At 35.3% G+C, this 23389-nt stretch overlaps 5 protein-coding genes across 7 annotated transcripts in view; 3 read left to right on the top strand and 2 right to left on the bottom strand.

Moving 5' to 3' along the window:
- Positions 1–2569: 2569 nt before the first annotated feature.
- Positions 2570–4552, bottom strand: LOC118680329 (YLP motif-containing protein 1). Its single transcript, XM_036359675.2, has 2 exons — positions 4471–4552; positions 2570–4049 (listed from the first exon to the last, which is right to left on the bottom strand). The coding sequence occupies exon 2, from the start codon at positions 3945–3947 to the stop codon at positions 2799–2801; it is 1149 nt and encodes a 382-aa protein (XP_036215568.2). The 5' UTR covers positions 3948–4049; positions 4471–4552; the 3' UTR covers positions 2570–2798.
- A 1084-nt stretch (positions 4553–5636) lies between these two features.
- LOC106617952 (uncharacterized) lies at positions 5637–9045 on the bottom strand. Its single transcript, XM_036359674.2, has 2 exons — positions 8731–9045; positions 5637–7845 (listed from the first exon to the last, which is right to left on the bottom strand). Exons 1-2 carry the CDS (start codon positions 8740–8742, stop codon positions 5755–5757), a joined length of 2103 nt encoding a protein of 700 aa, XP_036215567.2. The 5' UTR covers positions 8743–9045; the 3' UTR covers positions 5637–5754.
- A 4864-nt stretch (positions 9046–13909) lies between these two features.
- Positions 13910–16939, top strand: Flad1 (Flavin adenine dinucleotide synthetase 1). Of its 3 annotated transcripts, none has more exons than XM_070110434.1 (4): positions 13910–14213; positions 14856–15070; positions 15144–15494; positions 15575–16939. In XM_070110434.1, the coding sequence occupies exons 2-4, from the start codon at positions 14903–14905 to the stop codon at positions 15902–15904; spliced, it is 849 nt and encodes a 282-aa protein (XP_069966535.1). In that variant the 5' UTR covers positions 13910–14213; positions 14856–14902; the 3' UTR covers positions 15905–16939. The 3 variants fall into 3 exon arrangements, with proteins under 3 accessions (XP_069966535.1, XP_014091842.2, XP_069966534.1); XM_014236367.3 differs by having other exon boundaries at positions 13911–14213; positions 14845–15070; XM_070110433.1 differs by lacking the exon at positions 13910–14213 and adding an exon at positions 14386–14410 and having other exon boundaries at positions 14845–15070.
- Positions 16940–17713: 774 nt separating this feature from the next.
- On the top strand, positions 17714–20742 carry Coq8 (ubiquinone biosynthesis protein COQ8, mitochondrial). The gene is made up of 6 exons (XM_014235993.3): positions 17714–19179; positions 19241–19399; positions 19468–19658; positions 19814–20006; positions 20070–20240; positions 20328–20742. Exons 1-6 carry the CDS (start codon positions 17965–17967, stop codon positions 20514–20516), a joined length of 2118 nt encoding a protein of 705 aa, XP_014091468.2. The 5' UTR covers positions 17714–17964; the 3' UTR covers positions 20517–20742.
- A 1161-nt stretch (positions 20743–21903) lies between these two features.
- Positions 21904–23389, top strand: part of Pde9 (phosphodiesterase 9) — a 187535-nt gene continuing 186049 nt past the window's right edge. The window contains exon 1 of the mRNA XM_036359671.2: positions 21904–22552. The gene's annotated coding sequence lies outside the window, so the exon portion shown is untranslated. The remainder of the gene's footprint in view (positions 22553–23389) is intronic.

The raw sequence follows: 23389 nt of genomic DNA, 5'->3' as shown, positions 1-23389 counted from the left end.
GGCGAAAATTAATTAAAAAGTCTTTATTTAGTAATGAAGGAAAATTAATGCTGCAAAAGACGACGCATGCTACACATTACAACCGACAATCACAGTTGAGTAATAACAATCAGCGGTAATAAGTACAGTTAATAACTACAGACGGCTTACAGTTAAACGCCAGCTTGCCGCAAACAAAAAAATAGAAAAGAAAAAAGAAAAAAAAACACATGCTGCCTGAAAGACTCAAGCCACAAACTCGCCCAAGTAAGCCGCATGCGGCCGGCATGTAAATGATTACATTGTATAAGTTAGCCGTCAAACAATAGCAACAACACAATTAAAGAGGATGTAGGCACACGCGTACATATGTTTATATGTGTGTGTTAGCAGCAAATGGCAAAGTAATAATAGAGGAGTACATAAAGCGAAGAAAAATATTTAAATAAAATGGTAAGAAAAAAAACGTTAACTTCGATTGCACTGAAGCTATAATACCCTTCACAAGTGCATTTTTATGGCACGAAAGGGTATAAAAAGATCTTTATCTTTATTTTGAGCGTACAGTTTGTATGGCAGCTATATGCTATAGTGGTCCGATTTGAAAAATTTATACGGCGATTATAGCGTTTCTTTGGACAATAATCCATGCGAAATCTGATTAAGATATTTTGTTAAATAAAAATTTTTTTTTTAAATAAAATAGATTTTGATCGTTCAGTTTGTATGGCAGCTATATGCTATAGTGATCCGATATCGGCGGTTCAAATAAATGAGCAACTTTTTGCCTATAAAAGGACGTATACAAAATTACAGATCGATAACACAAAAACTGACGGACTAGTTTGCATATATACAGACAGACGGACAGATGGATGGATGGATAGACGGGCGAACGGACATTGCTAAACCGACTCAGCTGATCATTTATATACATATTTTATAGAGTATCTGACATTTTTTTCTGGGTGTTACAAACTTCGTTGCAAACTTAATTGGTATATCACGTGCATGGTATAAAAATGGTAAACTTAAGATCACGCGTGAGTGTATTTCTTTCTCTTTGTGCGCCACCGCAGCAAAAGAAATTTGTTTAGAGGGCCTACTTGAATTAATCATGAGTTAACGACTGAGGTAATAGCGTTTTTGCGGTTTGTTAAAACCCATTTAACATTTTTTTTCATACAAACGTAAGGTATTTTAAACTCCGTCTAATATACAGCAGCCGTCTAATGTTAAAGTGTTTGAAAGTGAATTGATTTGATGAATTTGCTTTTATGCCTAAACGTCAGAGCTTTAAAGGAATGTTGCCGAGTTCATAGTCCTTGACCGGATAAAAAACCAGGTACACTTTTGTTACGTAGACCCAACTGTTGTGGCAACGCAAGTGCTGCCCGTTTACCATGTTGCTTCAGAAGCCGGTTATAAGTTCAGTATGAGCGCCTCTAAACGATAAATTCGCGGAAGGAAATCTCACTAGATGATATCCCCGTCTCTTTGTGTGGTTCTCAACCCAGTCGAGTCTACGTTTCGGCACAATCCTGGATATCAACACCTACATCCACTCAAGAACTGTCAACTACAAAACAAAAATCAGCTATGAAAGGAACATGGTTTAAAGTGGCATTCAACATTGAAACCGTCGGGATTTGGATTCTGCGTGTGTTTTGACGAGCTATCGTCTAGATCTACATACGCTTAAGCGCTTCGGAACCATACAATCGTTTTAATGTCAGGTTCCAAACGAGGTTTCTACCTTGTTGCTAAAACAGCATCCATTTTGCTTTGGTCTCAACTGTATGGCAGTACAAAAAACTTAATAATTTCATGTTCTTAGCACAGATTTTAGGAAGCGAAATCTACATTAACAATATTCGGTCCGCAGAACAGTACTCAGACGAGTATTATTGAAGAACTCCTTCGCTCTGTTCATTTAGTGCGAGCATAAGGCTTAGTTGTTGCGGTTTCTTCTAGTACTAGTAGGTACTTCTTTAACTATGTTCTACAAATTCCCGGTGACTATAGTGAGTTGCCGTTGAAAATAATTCTTAGAATCTTGTCTAGTTTTGCCATACAGATAATCGACATGTTTTGGTCTTAGGCATGACTACGCTCTTAAGTCAAGGGATAGAACAAAGCTTTAAGGTGAGTGACAGAAGCTCAAGCTCAGTTTATGATTCCTCCGTTGTGCATTGTACGTCCGGATAATCTTCGTAATCTACAGTTCGATTAATCTTTTCTGGTATCAAACTGTATCTATATCAATAATGGTCCAGGGCATATGGCAGTAGACGATGAGTAATGCTAGTAAAATATCATTGATAGGATGGCTTCAAATAATTCAGTGCAAGGGTTGGGTAAAATCCAAGCAAAATAGCAAACACTGCAAGCAGAATTAAGACAGAAAATTCTATGCTATCCAAGCGATTATTTAATAATTTAGAATGCTGATGCAAAGTCTTATTTTTTTTTTTTTAAGGGGAGGGATGGTGTAGCTGATGTTCATTTGGGTCATTAGACCTCCTTGTGATACAGTAAAGTTCGTAGCACTAATTAAAAAAAAATATTTTCTTATTTTATTAATTCCTTGTGCATCAATAACTGTAAATATCATGTGGTTGTAAGCTGTTAATTGCTTTTAAAACTATATGTTAGATTTATAAAGGACTATAGGACTATACTGGATCCGGACATCGCCTATTTTGTGACGCTTGGCTACCGTCACCGCTCACAACTAATTTTCCACTCGCGTAAATACTTTCACTATCTTCACCTCCTTCTTCCACCTGATATTTCTCTGCTCTGCATCCTTTTGCGCTTTACGTCGCTTTGAAGAGTGCGTAGCCACTATTCGGTGCCATATAAATGTAGCGGCCATAGCGCGCCACGGCGGCTGGATAATTTTGCTGCTTTGCGCCGCTCGCCATATGCTCATAAATCGGCTTCTCAACTTGTGGTTGTGGATAACCCGTATAGGCTTTTGTGTGGTGCGACGTGCGTGCATCAGTGCTCCCTGTGGAAGACGCGACGCTATTACGCGCATCGCGTTCATGCATATAGCCGAGAAATTGTGAGGGATGAAAAGGCGCCTGGAAATTGAGCGGTAGCGGTGAGGAGGAAGGTGGGGTTGACGGCGGCAGCAAGTGCGGTAAACGTGGCAACGGCGGTAAGGCGTGTGGTTCAAGCGATGTTTGTTGTTGTGAAATTGTCTGTTGCTGCGCTGGTTGTTGCTGCTGTTGTGACAGTTGTGTTGACTGTGCTGCAATTGACGGCGTTGCTGTGGGTTGTGTTGGTGGCAGCGCTGCTTGTAACGCATATTGCTGATAGAGCGCTGGTGGCAGCGGCGGCGGCGGGGATAGTGGATTATATGCCTGCATTTGTTGCGGTTGCTGTGCAAGACGCTGAGCATAGATGCTCGGTTGTAGTTGTGAATCCACATTTGGATGGTAAAGCAAGCTCATTGGCACAAAGTAGGTGGAACTGGTGCTGTATGAGCGACCGCTGTTGCGCGCGGCCAATGCAACTGTCGTTTCGCCAGGGAAGGTATGCGGCGCTGTACGACTCAAGGTAAGCTGTGCGCCTGTTGCGTACCCGTGTGGTAAGTAAATTTGCGAAAATGTTTGGGGTGCTTCGAATTGTGCGCCCAAACCATGATTTGTTGGTGTTCGTTGTTGTAGTGGTTGCGTTGCATTCGGTGTGCTCAGCTCTGCCGCGTCCGTTGTGTGGTCAGTCTCAGCGCCGATTTCGTGTAGATGCTGTGCATTGTAGCCGGGGTCATAGAGCAATGGTGGTGTTTGCAGTAAGTAGTTGGCTTGCTGATTGCCATGCGCTTGGTAACTCGGCGGTGGATAGTTGCCACCATACTGCAATTGGCGTTTGCTGACATTGGTGGCGTGCGTAATGGTGGATTCGCCGAAGCAAAGCAAACAGCGCCACAGCAGTAGCAAAATCATCAGTTGCATGTTCATATATGTTTAAACCTTTCTTCGACGACTTAATCTCTTTCTTCGCGAATTATATGTTGGTTCAAGTAATACCAGCTTCTTAAATAGCGGTTTTATGTTGCCGAACTGTGAAGTAAAAATTGTAGAGATTATTTTTGTCGTTCTTTTACTCTATAAAATCTCTAAAAATCACATGTGTCCGTGTGTATAGTCTTTGAGCCGTTCCACTTGTATGACAGAAAAATTTTCAGTCTAAAATGTAGTAAAAATTGAAGAGGTCGCGACTCCACAAGCCCTCGAACCGCAACGCCATCATTATAAGGAAAGTTCTCCGACCTGCGGTCTTCGGTATAAACGAACTTCAAGATCTTGCTCTAAGCAAAGCGGGTATATTGCGACAACGGACTTCTTACTTTCTTAAAATTTATAGAGAGAGTCTCTCAGCATGAATCACTTCGTGTTTCCAAAACAACTAGATTTATCACATAATTCGACTCAATTTTCAATTTGTATGCCTTGTTTTATTTTTTTAGTACCTATTGCTTACCTTAGATTATGTGAATTGATGTCCTGCAGGTGGTATTATTAGTCAAATTTACTTGGCAACCGCTCGTTGTGCTCAACATTCGTTGACTATACCACATCTCAATGGCCATGTCTCTTTTTATTGCAAAATGCCACACTTCATATTCATAAGTAAATGTTTTGATGGAAAACCGTAGCGAAAATATGAGACAAAAAGTGGCTGTACAGCACCAGCACGCCGTCTCTTATTACGCCCTGCCGACTTTGGCATCGCTTACGGTTCCGGAGGAAGTGTAATTCTAAACGTAGACAGTGAAAGTTATGTGACATAATATAGAGCTCAACATTAGCTTTTGCTGCGCTGACGCAGTTGCTGCGCGCTGACGTTTCATGGTCATGGCTAAGTGATGCAATGAAATCCGATATCAGACTGTACGGTGGATATATTGCGTGCGGCTGAAGACACTCTCGTTCCATATGTGCATAGAGTTTTTGCATTGGTAATCATTATGGCTGGCAATCTCTAGTAGCACAGTTGTGGAAATTTGTGTATTACGACATATGCGATGGTGTTGACTTGACTTTTACAAAACCCTGTGTTTTTATAAACTTGAATCTGAAACATTTCGAAATTTGGCTCGTTCATACCAACGACTGTAAGATGTGGATCACAATTGGATTATATAAATGTGTAAGGCTTGTGGATCTATCAAACAGCTATACGTAAGTGCAATGAATGCCTCGTAGCGCCTGCTTGGAGGTGATAGCTTTGGGGGTGGCCTGGAATTATGGCGTTTGATTTTGTCATACCAAATAGATGTGTTCGGATTCAACATAACTATATGACAGAGGGATGCAACTGGAACAAGTCGGATCCATTTTACTGGAATCAACTACCTATAATTTGCGTTGTCCAAAGAAGACCTTTAGCTTCATCTCAAAGTGACCTACAACGTAATTACGGCAAACTAAAAACTTTTTAGTTTGAGAAAATTTAGGAATTGTATAACAAACTCGGGAAGTTGAGTGTTTAGCATCGACAAATGAGTGTTCTTATTCATTTAGCCACCCGATTGAGTGAAAAATACTTGAAAGCTTAAAATTGTAGACTATACTTCAAGACTTCTCCAAATATTTTAACTTACTGCAGCTATATACTCGTGGTAGTGTTCTCAGACAAAATAACGGTTTTTACTCGTAAAAATTAATATATTTTTTTTGTAAAAGTATAAAGAATTATAACGGTACTTATGAAAACGCAGCTAACTAAAGAAGGCACTATAATTTAGAAATCATCGCTTCACTTTCAATGACCCACTGGTCGTTGATAGTTGTAACCGCCTGCCTTAGTATTTTCTGACGGTACACCATAAGTGCTATGGGGATGTCTGAAATGAGTCGAATCAAAATTGAAGAAATCGTTGGAATCGGCTGTGGGCGTGTTGACTTGCGAGGGTTGTGTGGACTGTGTGAAGCGCTGAGAGCTATGTTCCAATATGGTTGCTGTGTCTGCGGCTGCTGAGGTCGACGGCTCACTTTGTGATTGAGGGCGTGGCTGTGACTGCGCTTCTGGGTAATTATTTTGCTTTTTCGACTGCTGTTGTTGCTGCAATTGATGTTGTTGTTGCAAGCGATATTGTTGCTGTGCGATTGACTGCAACTGTCCCAGTTCATGTGCTGTTTGCCCTAACGGCTTAACAAAACGACTATACAATGGCTGTTGTTGTTGTATCAAATGTTGTTGTAATGGTTGCTGCCGTTGCTGTGATAGTTGCTGTTGTTGCTGTACCTGCAATGCCACGTTCTGCGGCCACTGTGGTATTTTTGCAAACCACGCGTCATTTGGTTGAGGCTTTTGAGTTTTCGTTGCATCTGTTGCTAGTTGTGCAAATGTTTGCGCAAGCTTTTTGGCACTAACTAATTGTTGGCTTTGTTGTTGTGCTTTTGCCAACGACTCTTTCTGCTGCGCCGCTGCAGCGAGGCTTTGCTCTTGCATCACGTACGCTTGCTGCGTTGGCCTGTCCCGTTGTTGTTGGAGCTGCAAGGGATGTTGCGCAGTTTGCGCAAACTGCTTGGCTGGCTCATAGAAATACGGTGCATTTGCCTGCGCTACATTATTGTGGTACACTTGCTTATCCGACGACTGTTGCGCAAGCTTTTCAGCATTGATTTGTGCATAGCTCTGGCTAGCGCTTTGGTCGTGATTTGAGCTCAATTCCAGAGTTGATGCCATCTCCATGGTACTGTAAGTTGGCAACTCGAATGATTCGGACGGCCTTTCTATATAGTACTCGGCAGTGTTATGCTTCGATGTGAAACGGTCACCACTCAGCAGTACGCCGTTGCTCAACGGACGTCTTTCGACCAAAACTAGCGTTGGCGCTGGCGCTGAAGCTAATAGATTTGTGGCTTGCGGCGCTGCAACCGTATTTGCTGGCACTGCCGCAGCTGGCGCGTAACTTTCTCTAGCGAAAGTCACTGACGCAGCTTGTGGCGTTGCTTGAATAAGGCTTGACGCTATTGCGGACTCGTATTGCCTCTGAGCGGAGGGGAAATTAAATTCTTGCAGCGCAGCACCATCGTAAGCTTGTGTCGTGTGCGGTATTGTGTGTTGTTGCTGCTTCTCTTCCGTTTGCGTTTGCTCCTGCTGCTTGCTCTGCGCTCTTTGCCATATCAAATAGTCAGCGAACTGTTGAAATGCTTGCTGATAGGAGGCTGGCGCACCAGCTGTCATTTCAGCGTCACTCGTCGGGTGCGCATAGTTATAACCCAAAGCCATAATAGCATCGTCATTGCGTTGTTCCTTTGCGACCTGCGCGGTTTGCGTCAACGTTTGTGGCGCTTCGGTGGCAGCTGCCACAATGCGCTGCACAAAGAATTTGGGTTTCATCGCTTCAAAATGCCCGCTGTTGACAACTTCCGATTGTGGCACATAATAACTGTGCGCGGCACTCAAAGGTAATTGTTGTCGTACATCGGCATCACTGCTGACCGCCAAAGCGAGCGTTTGCTGACTCTGCTGATAGTGGGGAGCGTCGAAATAGGTGTGTCCGTTATAGCTTTCGGCCAATGGCTTGTTATAAATATAACCAATAGCTGCAGGTTGCGTAGGCGCTGCTGTGGTTGATGGCCTGACTGTAGTTGTGGTTGTTGTAGTTTCAGTTGCTGTCGCTGCTGGCGCACTGTAGCGATAGCCGTTGAATGCTTGCTGCGCTGTTGCGGCTGGTCCACTGTAATGATAACCAGGAAGTGTTAGTGGTTGCAGACGTTCTTGTTGTTGCAGCGTATGTTGTTGTTGAAGCCCACTGACAACAGTTTCGGCATTCGGCTTAGGCGCTTCACCATTATAGAGCACAGCTAAAGCTGTGCCAATGCAGAGCGATAAATAGCAAATATACTGTGAGACAGAAGAGTAGAAAAATTTGACAAATATCTTTTATTATGTTGTATGTAATCGGTTTCGGATAAATATATAGTTAAATAAATAAATAAATAAATAGGATGACGTTAGGTAGAATCAGGTTTAAAATATAGTATTTTCTTAATTTGTTGTAATAATAATCTATAAAATATATATATGTAAATGATCAGCATGACGAGCTGAGTCGATTTAGCCATGTCCGTCGTTTGTCCGTTTGTCTGTATATACGCGAACTAGTTTTTGAGATATCGTTCTGACATTTTGCACACGTCTTTTTCTCTGCAATAAACTGCTCATCTGTCTGAGTTGACGTTATTGGACCACTATAGCTTATACCTGCCATATAAACTGAACGATCGGAGTCAAGTGCTTGTATAGAAAACTTTTTCATTTGTGGAGGTAGCTTCACGAAATTTCACAAGGGTTATTGCCTAAGACAATAATGCAATATCCAAAGGAATTGTTCAGTTCGAGTCGCTTTAGCAATAAGTTGCCATACAAAGTGACTGATCAAAGTTATGTTAGTAACGAATATTCTGCATTTGTGAAGCGTATTATAGCTTGGGTGCAACCGAAGTTAACGTTTTCTCTTGTTTTTTTTAATACGTTTTTTATATAAAATTTTGCTTTATTTTATGCTTAGCAAAAATTTTTGCATATTTGTTACACTTTTGTAAAATGTTGCAAGTATAGTTATTTTAAATAAATTTTTAATTTTTAATTTTTTTTTTAAATGTAAACTTTTTAATTTAAATAAATTTAAATTTTCTCCATTATTTATACAATTTTTACACTCTTTGCCACCAATTCGCAATTTTTATGCTTTTTATAAAATTTTTCCTTTTTCATTTCCACACTTACCGCGCAATTCATTGCAGCAAATTTTAACACTAAAAAATCCTTTTTAAATATTAAACTCCGTACTACTGTGACTTAAAGACAGCTCGTGAATGTTGTCTACAAAGCTTCGAGCTAACATTTTTATATACATTGTACAAGACGAGTTTGCTTTTAACCATTTAAATTTCCCAATTATTATTATTTTTTTATTAAAACAATAAAGTAACACAAAATTATAGGTAAACAGTTATAAAAAATTATTGTTTACAAAAAAAAATTGCTCTAATAAATTTATGCGACAAAATTTATTGCTGCGACGCCTGCGCAGTGTGATCAATAAATATAAATATGCATACCTATATACATAGTCATATGTATGCTCATATATGCTTTTATATGATAGCATATTTATAAAAATATTCAATCACTGTCAAAATGCTACTGCTTCGCTTGCGTGGTTGTTTTTTTTTAAATTTTCATAAATTTTATTTAGAAACTGCAAGCTCACGCTCCATTCATTTAATTTTTTTTTAAGTTTTATATATTTTTTTTGTTAATTTTTGTACTTTTTTTAACTTATATATTTTATAAAATATTTTTCTTTTTTGCTATTTATTGCTTTCCACTTTCAATTGTCACTTTAAAATTTTAGCAATTATCACTTGAAAGCAATTTGCATTTTATGTAATCGTGTACTCCCACACGTGACCGATTTTTTTATTGAAGCGCTTACTTTGCTTCTATTGTTGTTTTTTTATGCGTTTGGTGTGTAACACTGTATTACGTAAACGAAATTCGCTGTGACCTTGAAAGTGAAAGAAAAAGTGCTCTTCACATAAGATATTGCTTGATAAAGATTGAGCTGCTTTTTCAATAAGCCATAATGATTTCGACAAGGTCAAAGTTGAAGACATCAAAAATGTTGGTATTCACACACAAAGCGTTCAAAAATATGCTGTTATAAAATTTTCTAGCTATTTTGACGCGTTTACCTTCAGCAACTTCGCTATACTTGTAGTTAGCTCTCACATCTCAAAAATATAAAACAAATAGGGTATTCACAAGATGTTATATTGTGTCATATCGTCATATTGTCTTATTTTTTTATGACTGTCATATCAACATTGTTGTTGTGTCCCATGTAAAATTGAAATACGACAAATACAACACGGTGAGGTATGTTTTTTGAGTGTGTAATTCTATCAGCTGTATCTGTTTACTTTTTTTATTGTTGACGTTTAAGTGTCTAAAATTAATACATTGCACAAATTTCTTCAATTTCTTTAATAATATGGAAGGAAGCCACGCTATTCAGCTAAATAAAGTTGAAGAAAAGTGACATACTTGTATAAAAATATTTTGTTGTTTTTGTGGTTGGAAATGATTTTAATGCAGTGTAAATCAAAAATCCGCCGTTTCAACATAAAGAAAGTTTTCACATTAAGAAGCTTTAATTTTTTTTTTGTCATTTTCTCATGGCATTGTTAATTATACTAACAGCTGGTGAAACATAGAAATTTTACACAATATGACATACAACGATTAAGGGGTGCTCACAAGTGTCATATTTTTTAAGACTATTAAAATACGACATAAGACATCAGACAAAGCTTATGTATTGCCTATAAGTTTACTATATAAAAATATTGAACTTTGTGATCTTGATAAAACTGATGTCACGATAGCTACATATTTGTATAAGTTCAGTGATTCTGGTATGGCAGAGAGAGACATATATAAATACTTTCCAATCCTCTTAGTACTTTAGATTCAGATCGAACAGTCATCTTAGTACTATCGATCCTGGCATTGAATGCTAGACATCACTTAAAGTCGAGTTCTTAAGGGCAAAAACTCAGAGGCGAAAGGCATGTACTTGAAAGGAACCGCTTACGAACTTTGCTACATTCTACATAATTCACACCTCGCTGGCTCTACAAGTTTTGAAGAAGTAAAAATACACTCGCTATTACCTGCCGATGTGTCAGAGCTCAATCTGATGCCCCATAAAATACTTGAAAGGTTACCAAAATTGCAGCTTTAGAGAAATCAACAGCTAACGTTAAGATACGGTTATAACAAATTTCTTTCAAAAGCAGAAGGACGGATAACAAATATTCTACGTAAACGATTTGAGGTTATGTTAATCTTCGGAGTTATATTTGCAAAAATAAACTTCAATCTACCAGCACGCAGGAAGAATAACTTTTCTTACAATTTCTTAACAACATTTCAATGTCAACTCGCTTATAAAAGTGGTCGGTGTTGTTAGTTTACCACAAAATTTTGTTATTCTTCCTTTCACGTGTATTGTCTGTTGAGAAAAACGTGGTGAAATAATTGGCATTATCATCGTTAAATTCGCATTAAGGCGGAATTGGAGAATGGGTGAGAACAGTGAACATCTATTTATAAATAATTAATAATGAAGCACAATTTAGCGGAGCTAAAAGTTGTAATTTTTCAGCTGACAAGCACGCAGCTGGTTATAATTTTCAAATTGACAATGGCGTTTAAATAAAATGTCAGATTAGTGTCAATTAAAATGTTGCAGGAAATGTTTATAACGAAACAGAAGTTAAAAAAAAAATTAAGCAAAAAATTCAAGTTCATCAGAAATTTCGAATTTTTGCTAAGTGGCACTCACATAACTGACATTTCTTATAATAAGAGAATTTTATGCCTAATGGTTTTTCTTGTGATCTTATGTAGTAAATAAGGTTATTCAATTTAGGCTTGGTGTAAATAGCAAATAAGCAGATCTTGATTAAAAGTTAGTTGAGTGGAGTTCCTGATTTCAACAACCATGCATGCGACACTGGCTGCTCTGTTTCGTAGTACTACGAGAATGTTTTTTACAAAATTGGCACCGAGACGTAAGGCACCTATGTATTAACACGAGTATGTATGGACTAAATTGGCTGACAAGAGCTTATATAAGTCACAGAAGCTCAAGATTGCGGTAACAAGCATTGCGTATCGTGAAAGTAGAAACCTTTGTACATTCTTGGCTTGCTATGCAAATGTTTGTATGCGAGCTGATAGCTCTTGAAGCTGCTTCTTTGCGAAAGTGCCAAGAATTAGCTGAAACTCAATACACAAATCACAATCGACAAGGAATAACGGAAATATGTGGTTTTCACGAGAATATGGCCCGAGTAATGCTAAAAGCGTTCTCTCTGCAAAAGGTTTTTGCGGTAATATGTTAAGAGAGACATCAAACACTGAGCTTATCGCAAAGAGAAGTCACGTCTTCCAGCAAATTTTACGCATTTAGCAGCTTGCGACTATTTCTGCTCTCTAAGCTTTACGAAATGGTCAGGGGGTAAGAGATTTAAGTCGGTTCTCAACACAGCCGGAATCGCGAAACTGCAATGGACCCGAATTTCCATATGACCAAAATATTGTATAATAATAACAACAATAACAATGAGATCCTAAGACGCTATTGTCAACAATGTAAGCTCACATTTTGAGGTTACATCCGATATATTAGCTTATAAGTGTATATACATATGTACATATATACACACATATAGTAGGCAAACTACTGCCAAAAAAAAAAAATGATACACCAACACGTCCTCGAAGCTCATTTAGATAAAGACGGCGTCAGGCGTTGAACTTAAGGTGACTCGAATACCATACAAGCTGTTTTCCAATAGACAAAAACGCCGTAGCACTTGGTAAGCGGGCCAACTCAGTTCTAAGATATGGACCAACAAAATAGTTATTAATTTCAGTTAATGCGTGACATTTAAAAATAGCATTTCTATATATAAGTATATATATACTTACTTATATACATGCATATCTAAGTTTGGTTGAGAGTACAATTTTGATTAGGCATGACAAATGAGACAACAACTTCCAAGCTCTTATCATTTCGTATTCTCTGACCAAAATCTAATCAAATAGTTAGCAGTTAAATGATAAGATAATTGTGGTGCGGTTGCGCTACAACGGCATAAAGCGTGAATAAATGAAAAATAGATAAAAAAAAAATTAACTAAAATTAATATAAAAAATAAATTTTTTTCAAATTAAAATTTTTTTGGGAAACTCAGATGTTTAATTAATTAAATAATTTTTTAATTAATATATTTTTTTAATAGAAATTTTTTTATTTTTTTGCTTTTATTTTAATTAATTTTATTTTTAATTAATTTTATTTTTTAATTATTTTATTTTTTATTTAATTATATTTTTTAATATTTTTAATTGTTATTTGTTTTTTTTTAGTTTTATTATTATTTTTTTTTGATTTATTACTATTGTTTGGCCTACATGCATAAACACATACACACACACACACATCTGTATACAAGATTTAAGTTGACGAAAAAACCCGTCTCCCACATATTTAAAATGCTAAGCGTGTGCCATTTCAAATCAGGCGATCTTAAACATCTTCGTTGTGACTAAACCATAAAGCGTGCACAAATACACATACATACATACTCGGTCTTAACATGAATAATGACGGTGTTGCGCTGTTGAACGTGATAACTTAAAAAATACAATTTTCATATCGAAATTCAAATTAAGCACATATAATATTTGAGGGTGAGCAATTGAGCTTTAACTGTATTCATACATACATATATACAAGGGTGTTAATGTAAAAAGTAAATAAAATTATATTTAATAAAATTAGCTTTTTTTGAATATTTAAAAGTTTTTTTTTTGCTAAAATTTATGTGTTATATTTTTTTTCAAATTATACGTTTTTTGTTGTTTTTTTTTTTTTTTTTTTTTTGCTCTGGGGTAGTCTGGATTTCTAAAACTTTTTACGAGAGCGTCGATCATGTACGTCCATCTAGCGCTGGACATTAAATGCTTATTTTTAGTTAATTTAATTTAATTATTATTAATTTAACTTATTTAAAAAAAATCGACGCACTCATTCGGTTATTATTTTTAATTGAATCGCTCGGAATTTATTTTATCGTTCATTTTCAACTTTTTTTAATTGTATTAAAAATATTTTTCATATTTTTGTATATATATTACTATTTATTTATATGGTAAAGTGATTCATATTATCTTAAGCTATATTATACGCTGTAATTTAACTTAATAAAGAAGGTCCAATACCCGTACTCGGTACTTCAAATAGCTACAACACTAAGACAGGTATGCATCGAGACTACATATATTCAATGTCAAATATCTGCTGTACACAAATCCAATCAGCTGTGTTGGCTAAATGTTTGCTGTCAAAACGTGAAAAGATATAAAAAAATATATATTCTACAGAGCTTTTAGATTAAATTTTATTTCGATTCAACTGCCGATTTTACTTACGCGCAACTGCTACTTTCTGTGTTACAAAAATATTTATTTCGTGCAGCAAGTACCGTCGGTTAGAAACATGCTTTGTTGTTGAAAAATTCTCGAAGAGTAGTGCAAAAAAAGAAAGCGATGAAGTAGAAAGTTGTTAAAATTACATAAATTTCATTAAAAAACTTGCGGCGCTTTCAATCTATGGTGCTGAAGTTGTGGTGAGTCCAATTTTCATACATATAGCGCTTGATTAGAACGAACTGATAAAGAGATGTCATTATTTGAGAGCATTTTAATGTGATGTAACTTTACTATCAAGAAATATGAACGTTTTCTACAAAATCATCTTGTTTTTTATAAAATATAAAATTAATAAATGAAGTTGCGTACAGCAGCACCATGCTGGGGTTAATCTGTAATGTATCCGATACTGTGCTTGAATTCTCAACTGAATCAGCATGTTTATTAAGTGTCATTGTGATATTTATACAGATGGGCATGCTTATTTTTACACTCCATTTTAATTAACTTTAGTGGCATAATTAAATCAGTGCTCATTATAGAAAAGTTTTGTTGATTCCGAGCTATACTAAAGTACCCAGATGTGACAAAATTTTTTCGTTCACACATTATCTATAGTTGCACGTCGCACGTACAAAGAAAATACTTGAAATATAAAGTGGTTTTAAAAATCGTTTGTTAAACCACCATATTTATTGTATATACCTGCTTATTCGGTTGTTATTCAATCTTAAACTAGGGTGAATTTTTTTATAGCATCCAACTGGCATTTTCATATCAGTGGTGTCGTAGCAATAAAGTTGCATTTACAATTTATTTAACTTTCAGATATTTTATAGAAAACAATAGTTAAGCTATAGCGTACGCTATAAAATAGTTTAAAAAAATGACGAATATCGGTAATTTGCTGCACTGTGTGTCCAAACAAATTAAACGCTCTGAACGCGATGCTCTTATCAGTTCCTTCCTTGCCAAAACAACGGAGACAGAAAATATTAAACCGGATCACTGTGCTATAGGGCGTGTTGAAAGATTGGAAAAGGAAGCCTTTGCGGTAAGTTGTATATCTTTTTTGTAAGTAATATACACGTTTAAACAAGAACTATTGTTAATGTATGCTCCACCAGTTTTTTGCTCAAGCTCTGCACTTGTATCAAGCTGATGAATGGATGATATCGTTTAACGGCGGCAAAGATTGCACTGTTTTGCTGGATTTATTGCAAGCCTTCTTCAAACGCAACAAATGCATCAGTCATATACGCGTTCCAGTATTGTATATTGAAACGGAAAACAGTTTCGAAGAAGTCGAAGCTGTGGTGCTAGATTGCGAAAGACGCTATAATATCGAGTTGATAAGGCGCAAAGGTTGTATAAAGGATGTATTGACGCAGATACTCGAAGAGAAGCCTGAAATACGTGCTATATTTATGGGCACTAGACGCACGGATCCATATTGTGAGAATTTGAATGCTATGCAGGTATGTTTACAAAAATATTTATAAATACCTGTTGTTGGATTACATTGTATTACTATGTATTTATATAAAACATTTTTTAGGTTACCGATGTGGGTTGGCCAAGTGTAATGCGTATAAATCCACTGCTCGATTGGAGCTATAGTGATATTTGGTATTACACATTCGTGCGACAAGTGCCCTACTGCCGCCTGTATGAGGAGGGTTATACATCATTGGGTCAAAAGCATAATACACTACCAAATCCCCATTTACGCATATTTGATCCGGTTACTAGAGCTGTCACGTATAAACATGCCGCTGAACTAATGGATGCTGAGTTTGAACGCGCTGGCCGCACTAAAAAAGATTACGTGGAGAGTTGTGATAAAGACCAAGAGAATAAAAACGAAGACGCAGTGATAGAAAACTAGAATAACAATAAATAATTTAGTATTGAAACAATAGCTAAATTGTAAACATCGTGATAAATTCGGTAAATTAAATTTATATAAAATTTTAATGCAAAGTGATATAAGAAATACACTATACAACATAGTGTTTATCATATATTTTTGGAAATTCAATATAAGCCTCGATTGTAGCTAAAAAAAATAAAAAATTAAATATGATATAAAATATGTCTGCATATAGTAACATTCGCTATTTAACAAACAAAAAAGCGATTTTTTTGTAAAAGTTACATAAAACTTTATTATTATTTAAACTTTTTTTTATTAGTTTAACTTATGAATAATAAAATCGGTTGCGCTTATAATTTGGGAATTTTAAGCATATTTCTACTGTACTTACATATATTGAAATTTTATTAGCACACTACCGAATAATTATATCACTGAAAATATTTACATAAAATATTAGCTTTGTATCTTAACTGTTAGTAGCTGCTAGCTATCAGGAAAAAAAAATTGACAGTTACTCTCTCAAAGACCGAAATAATGAAAAAGTAAAGAAACGGAAAACCAGCAGAAACTGGCAAGAAAATCTCAAAATGTTATTTTTTACAATCATTTCATATCAACACTTGAAAATCAATCCAAAGAATTTTAATTTTTACAATTTAATACAATGAAAATAAACAAAATCAAAGCAAATCTTTCATTTGGCAGCAGATATTTTCTGCTAGTAGCAATTTCACTAGCAGAAACTGGCTGCTCGCAATTTTTTACACTCTCAACTTATACTCTCTTCAGCTAGTTTTTTGGGTTAAGAAACGCTTTTCCAGCAGAAACTTTGCTAACTAGCGATAGTTAGAATTTAAGACCTATTATAATGAAATTTTATTGTACATACTTAAATAAATTTTATTTACTTAATTGTCACCTATATTCATTAAGTAAAATTCGGTGCTAAATACAAATAATAAAAGGGAACGTTAAGTTTAAAACAGTGTTTTGCATATCTTAAAACATATTGTAAAATAAAATAAAACAATTCTACAAAATTTATATGTGTATGGAAATTCATTTATTTTGTACTTTTCCTTTTCTTTATATTGTTATATATGTAATTCCTAGTATTTTTATTTGCAATGTTTATTTTTGCTAAAATAATTTTTATTTTTATTTAGTTTTACAACTCTTTTTTGCAATGCTCTTTTTTCTAAATTTTTCTATAATATTTTATATATACAATATTTTTTAATATTTGTTTTCTTAATATAATATATTTTTTTTAATATTTATTTTTCATAATATTTCTTTACATCCGTTTTTCGCTCCTTTTTTATAATATTTCTTTTTATAATTTTTTTATATATCTTTATAAATTTTTAAAAATATATTTTTGAATATTAAAAATTTGTTTTTAATATTTTTTTTGAATTATTAAAAATTGTTCGTTTTAAAAATTTTTAATTTTTATTTTGTTTATAATATTTTGTTTATAATAATTGTTCTTATAAGATTTTGTTTATAATATTATATTTTTTTTTTTATAATACTTTTTTTATAATTTCTTTTATATATTTTTTTTATAATACTTTTTTATAATTTCTTTTATATATTTTTTTAATAATACTTTTTTATAATTTCTTTTATATATTTTTTTTAATAATACTTTTCTTATAATTTCTTTTATATATTTTTTAATGTTTGTTTTCCCTATTTTTTGTTTTTAATATTTATTTTTATAATAATTTTTTCTATTTTTACAAATTTCAGCGTAAGCTATAAAAAATTACATTTCATTTGTTGGTCGAATATTCTTGCCACACCGTTGTCATTCATATGTAATCAACGCTCAGCTGTTCGTCAAACTGACGGCATAACCTCATTTTACCTGCTGTGCGCCATTTGTGTAAATTTGCATTTGTTTCGCAACTGTTATGAAAAAATAGCACGCATTAATATAGAATATTATGTAAAAAACTATAAATTCCAAAAATAATTAAGCAAAACAAATGTTCTGTGTGCAAACAAATCGAAAACAATTTTAATTCTTTACGTGTGAATCATCGCTGTAGAAAACAAGTATGGCCCGTTCGGCACAAGATGCTCTTGCCGTTTTGCGGGGCATACAATTAGTAGCAGAGGCGTTATGTCGCGAGCAGAGCGCACTATGTAAAAACCGTTGGAATCAGTCGAGTGTACGTGAACTTTTGCAAGGTAATCTACAACAGAGCGCAAATTATTTTCAAAAAGTTGGTGAACAACCAGCCGAAGAATTGAAAAAATTACAACAATTGCTACAGGAGACCAGTGAGCGTACTTGTGTTGTAATTGAAGGTTTACGTCAATTAGCTGTTGCGAAAGTGCCTGGTGATTTGCGTATGAGTCAGCAACAATTGCAGCGTGCAATGGGTGATGCTTTTGATGGCAGCAATGTTGGTGGCAAGCAGCAGACAGCTGGCGTGAAAAACAGTGGTAGCGTTAATATAAATGTTAGTAATGTGGATACCAGTAAGGCGGCCGGCCAATTAGATGCTGCACACTTGGATATATCTTCGATAACATTAAATGAACTGGAAGAGATTCTATCCAAACGTAATAAAAATCGTGATATAAGTTTGCGTATGCCAACAACAGAGCATAAGCAAGTTAAAGATGAAAATGTGCGAAAAACTGAAGGGATTGCAGCTGCTAACGCCGAAGCAGCAACAGCGGGCACCATAGTTACACCTACAACTGGCGTCACAAAACCTGTAACTAGCGCTATAAAAGCTGATACAGTTTACGTGGAGAATATACTTAAAGTTATTGCCGGACAAAGGGATACAACGACAGATGCTGCTCAACAAACGCCAGCAATCGAACTACCAACTTTAAGCAAAGTTGCTAAGCAACGACGTGTACCATCTAGTCGACTAGGTCGCATGGCTTCCTTTGGTGGACTTTTTGCTGGTTTAGGTGTCGGCACCATAAATGAACTAACCAAAGGTGCACTGGGACTTGGCGGTTCCAAAAATTTAAAAGAGGCCTTACTTAGTCCAGCCAATGCTGAACGCATAGTCGACACACTTTGCAAGGTGCGTGGTGCAGCGTTAAAAATCGGTCAAATACTTAGTATACAAGATTCGAATGTGGTGTCACCGCAATTGGCAAAAGCTTTTGAACGTGTACGCCAAGCGGCCGACTATATGCCAGATTGGCAGGTGGAGCGTGTGATGAACACACAATTAGGTGCCGACTGGCGTGATCTATTGGAAAATTTTGACAATAAACCATTTGCTGCTGCTTCTATCGGTCAGGTAATGTTTGTAAAGCATTATTGTAAAAACATTTTCAAAATTGTTATTTCTAATTGTACAGGTGCATCGTGCAACATTGAAAAACGGCATGCAAGTGGCTATAAAAATTCAGTACCCTGGCGTAGCACAAAGTATCGAGAGTGATATTGATAATTTAGTAGGCATGCTAAAAGTTTGGGATGTCTTCCCGCACGGCTTTTTCATCGACAATGTGGTTAAGGTGCCTGCGAATAACTTATAACAAAAATTTGAATTTATATATATGTAATATATTGCTTTGGATTGTAGGTAGCCAAGCGTGAACTAAATTGGGAAGTAGATTATACTCGCGAAGCTGAGTATACGGAAAAATTTAAGCAAATGATTGCGGCCTATACCGAGTACTATGTGCCTACAGTTATTAAAGATTTGACTACGGGTAGTGTGCTCACAACAGAATTGGTGCCCGGTGTGCCACTGGACAAGTGTTTTGATTTAAGGTGAATATGTGCACAACATACAATAGTATCAATTTATTTGCCACTTTTATATTGAAACTGGCTTGAATGTTGCCTATAGCAGAGCATACATTTATATAATAATATTTATTATTAACGCCAAAATTATTGAATATGAATTCTTAAATATTTTTCAGCTATGAGCATCGCCATCACATTGGTTCCTCGGTACTCAAGTTATGTTTGCGCGAACTATTCGAGATCGAGTGCATGCAAACAGATCCCAATTGGTCGAACTTTCTTTATGACGTTGATACCAAACGCTTAATGTTGATTGATTTTGGTTCCACACGTTTTTATCAAAAGAAATTCATACAAAACTATCGACAGGTATGTCTGTCAAAAGTTGGCTTACACTTTACTTCTCAATACTATATATATTACTTTTTGCAGATAATTATAAACGCCGTGGAAGGCAACCGTGAGGGTGTTTTGCTCATGTCACGTGAAATGGGCTTCCTCACTGGCTATGAAACCAAACAAATGGAGGAGGCGCATGTTGATGCCGTAATGATTTTGGGCGAAATGTTTTGTTTTGACGGCGAATTCGATTTTGGTAAACAAGTAAGTGCTATTAGTTTTCTTTTAACCTTTTTGAAATCGTATATATGAAACGTATTTTTTTGTTTACTTTATACGTGTCACCAATAGAATACCACTGAACGTATCGCCCATTTAGTACCAACAATGGTCGCCCATCGCCTATGTCCACCACCAGAGGAAATCTATTCGATACATCGCAAATTGTCGGGCATATTTTTGTTGTGCGCTCGCCTTAATGTACGCCTAAATTGTCGGCCCTACTACGAAGAGATTGTGATTAAGAAATTTAAGGAATGAAATTATTGAAATATTTACTTATTGAAGGTTGTGAAAATTTGTTCCAAATTTTAAGTTTTCACACATCTTTTCATTGTTGCGTCTTTCACATCTTTTTCATTGTTTGTTGATTGGCCTTCCATTTCTAAAATCGTACATATTTTTTTGTATTTTCAAACTTATTTACTTTAAGTTTAGAGTTAATTCGAAATAATTAAAGAAATAAAAGTAAAACAGAGTAAGAAAATCTCTTTGATGATCCCCTATTGGAAAAAAAACATTACTATTACTGACCACTAAACAGCTACTAGTACTATTACCACCTTTACATACTACTACAATACTATCCCTACTACGTACTCGTGCTACTCAAATTATTTACTACTATTATACGAAGTACCTACTACTACTATCACAAATTTTTACTAATACTAATTTTTACTACCACTATTACTAATTTCTACTATTGCTATTACTACGTTTTACTACTACCACTACTTTTTACTAATACTACTTCTACGAATTTTTACTACTATTCTACTAATTTTTACTACTACCACTACTTTTTACTACTACCACTACTTTTTATTACCACCACTACTTTTTACTACTACCACTACATTTTACTACTACTATTACTTTTTTTACCACTACTACTTTTTTTACCACTACTACTTTTTACTACTACTACTACTTTTTACTACTACTACTACTTTTTCTACTAGTACAATTTTTCTTACTATTGCTACTATTTTTTCCTCTCAGTATGGGTTCCATAGAGTATACAATACCAACAAAGCACATAAAGGTAAACAGCTTTTTCACCGATCTTTCTCGCTTTTCTCTGCGAGGTGCCTAACACTCTCTCCCATTAAATCAACAGCGACCATATTCACGAAATGGAAAGGGGTTCCGTGGGAAAGTGTTGTCTTCCACTTCTGTCACAATTTTTACGATGGTAGGTAGTAAAGTAAGTGGTGAAATATGACAAATGGTAGGTAATAAAGCAGGTGGTGAAATATGGCAAGTGGTAGGTAGTGAAATTGGTGGTGAAATATGGCAAGTGGTAGAGAGTGAAGTAGGTGGTGAAATATGGCAAGTGGTAGGTAATAAAGTCGGTGGTGAAATATGGCAAGTGGTAGGTAATAAAGTCGGTGGTGACATATGGCAAGTAGTAAGTAATGAAGTAAGTGGTAAAATATGGCGAGTGGTAGGTATTGAAGTAAGAAGTGTAATATAGCAAAGGTAGTGAGATAGCTAGGAATAAGTGATAAGTGGTGAAGTAGCTAGTGAATAGTGTTAACTGGATATCGTCAATGACATCGTATGTTAAATACATGGGTGAACTCCATTGCCAGTAATCTGATGGGTAACCAGTGTGGGTTAACAGTAGCCAGTGAACTCACTAGTGTTATTAGTGATGAATCGAACTGGCGGGTATCTACGGTTCTGTATTATGCGCTTTACGCTCTTGCTTGGATCGCTCTCTTTATGCATTTAACGTTCTTTGTACTCAGTGATCTTCACGCTCTTTGAAAGTTCGCTCTGCGTTTACGAGCTCAAGCACATTTTGCATCACATTGTTCGTGTTACGATCTTTGCTCTGCTACTATATGTATATGTATGTATGTTTGTATGTGTGTTTTTATGTACGAAAGTTCGAATAAGTTTTCATTCGGTTTTCAGTGCGAAAGGCGGTCCAACGAATGGGTGGAATTAGTGCGTTTTTGCATTTCGAATGAGTTGGTGTTATCGAAGGCGGTTGTTCGTTCATATATATACATCTAGTTAGAATATATTTGTGCTTTTGTGTATGTTAATATATATGTACAGCTCTATAATATGAGTGCTAAAGAAAATTACAAAAAGAATTTAATGTAAAAAATTACAATTAAATTTTTATTTTAATAAAAACCGTACGGTGTCGAAGAAGTTGTGTGCAATTAAACAGAAACAAAAACAAAAATATATTTAATTTTTTCATATACATATATACGTATATAATTAAATAAATAAACAAAATTGTGTTGTGGGAATTAAGTGCGTTTATATAAAAAGTAAATAACTACTATTTTGCATATATACTACTGTAAACATATATACATTTTTTTTGGTTTTACTTAATAGAGATCGTTTTGTTTATACATATGTAAATATATGTGCATGTGTTTATGTATTTGTTTGTTGCTGTACGTAGTACCGTATGACTTTTGATAAGCCGGGATTTGGCTTTGTACATACATGATCATATACATAACTCTATGTGTGTATATGTGTGTGTTTGGATTTCGCATGGAGCACATTTATGAGGGATACCACATCAGGGATTAATTGGATTTAATGGACGAAGAATGAATCGGATTGTACATAGACGGGGTGTTGCGATAACACGTACAACAGCAACAACAACAACAACAGCAGCGCATACAATAAGAACAAACAAACAATCAGCGACTCAAGACGACGACAACGATGATAGGCGACCAAAAACAACAATGATTTATAAAAATTAATAAAAATACTCATGTTAATCAAATGAAATGTACATAAATAAAAAAAAGAAGGAAAAAGACAAACAAATGTGCAAGTGCGGTGCATACATATGTACATAAAAAGCGATATACATATATGCCATAAATATATGGTATGTACATACGACTATATACAAGCAAACAATTGCATGCACATGCACTTTAACATAGATACATACAAACGCACGCATGCATACATACAAACATGTATTAATGTGCATATACATGTCTGTATGTTTGCGTGTAAGCGCGCATGTATCGCATAGATAGCCGCAGATGCACTATGCATACACATGCATTTTTATATTGTTAATATACATACATATATTATATACTACATAAATGCATGCACGTATGCACTTA

Source organism: Bactrocera oleae, chromosome 5, assembly GCF_042242935.1.
Source record: "Bactrocera oleae isolate idBacOlea1 chromosome 5, idBacOlea1, whole genome shotgun sequence".
Taxonomy (NCBI): domain Eukaryota; kingdom Metazoa; phylum Arthropoda; class Insecta; order Diptera; family Tephritidae; genus Bactrocera; species Bactrocera oleae.
Note: the sequence above shows the minus strand (reverse complement) of the source record. Positions and strands in the feature narration are given on the sequence as shown.

Coding starts and splice junctions, on each gene's coding strand:
- Flad1 (XM_070110434.1), top strand. CDS start 14,903: ATGACGAATATCGGTAATTTGCTGCACTGTGTGTCCAAACAAATTAAA. Junction 15,071..15,143: donor TGGAAAAGGAAGCCTTTGCG/GTAAGTTGTATA, acceptor ATGCTCCACCAG/TTTTTTGCTCAAGCTCTGCA. Junction 15,495..15,574: donor AGAATTTGAATGCTATGCAG/GTATGTTTACAA, acceptor AACATTTTTTAG/GTTACCGATGTGGGTTGGCC.
- Coq8 (XM_014235993.3), top strand. CDS start 17,965: ATGGCCCGTTCGGCACAAGATGCTCTTGCCGTTTTGCGGGGCATACAA. Junction 19,180..19,240: donor CTGCTGCTTCTATCGGTCAG/GTAATGTTTGTA, acceptor CTAATTGTACAG/GTGCATCGTGCAACATTGAA. Junction 20,007..20,069: donor TCATACAAAACTATCGACAG/GTATGTCTGTCA, acceptor TACTTTTTGCAG/ATAATTATAAACGCCGTGGA.
- LOC118680329 (XM_036359675.2), bottom strand. CDS start 3,947: ATGAACATGCAACTGATGATTTTGCTACTGCTGTGGCGCTGTTTGCTT.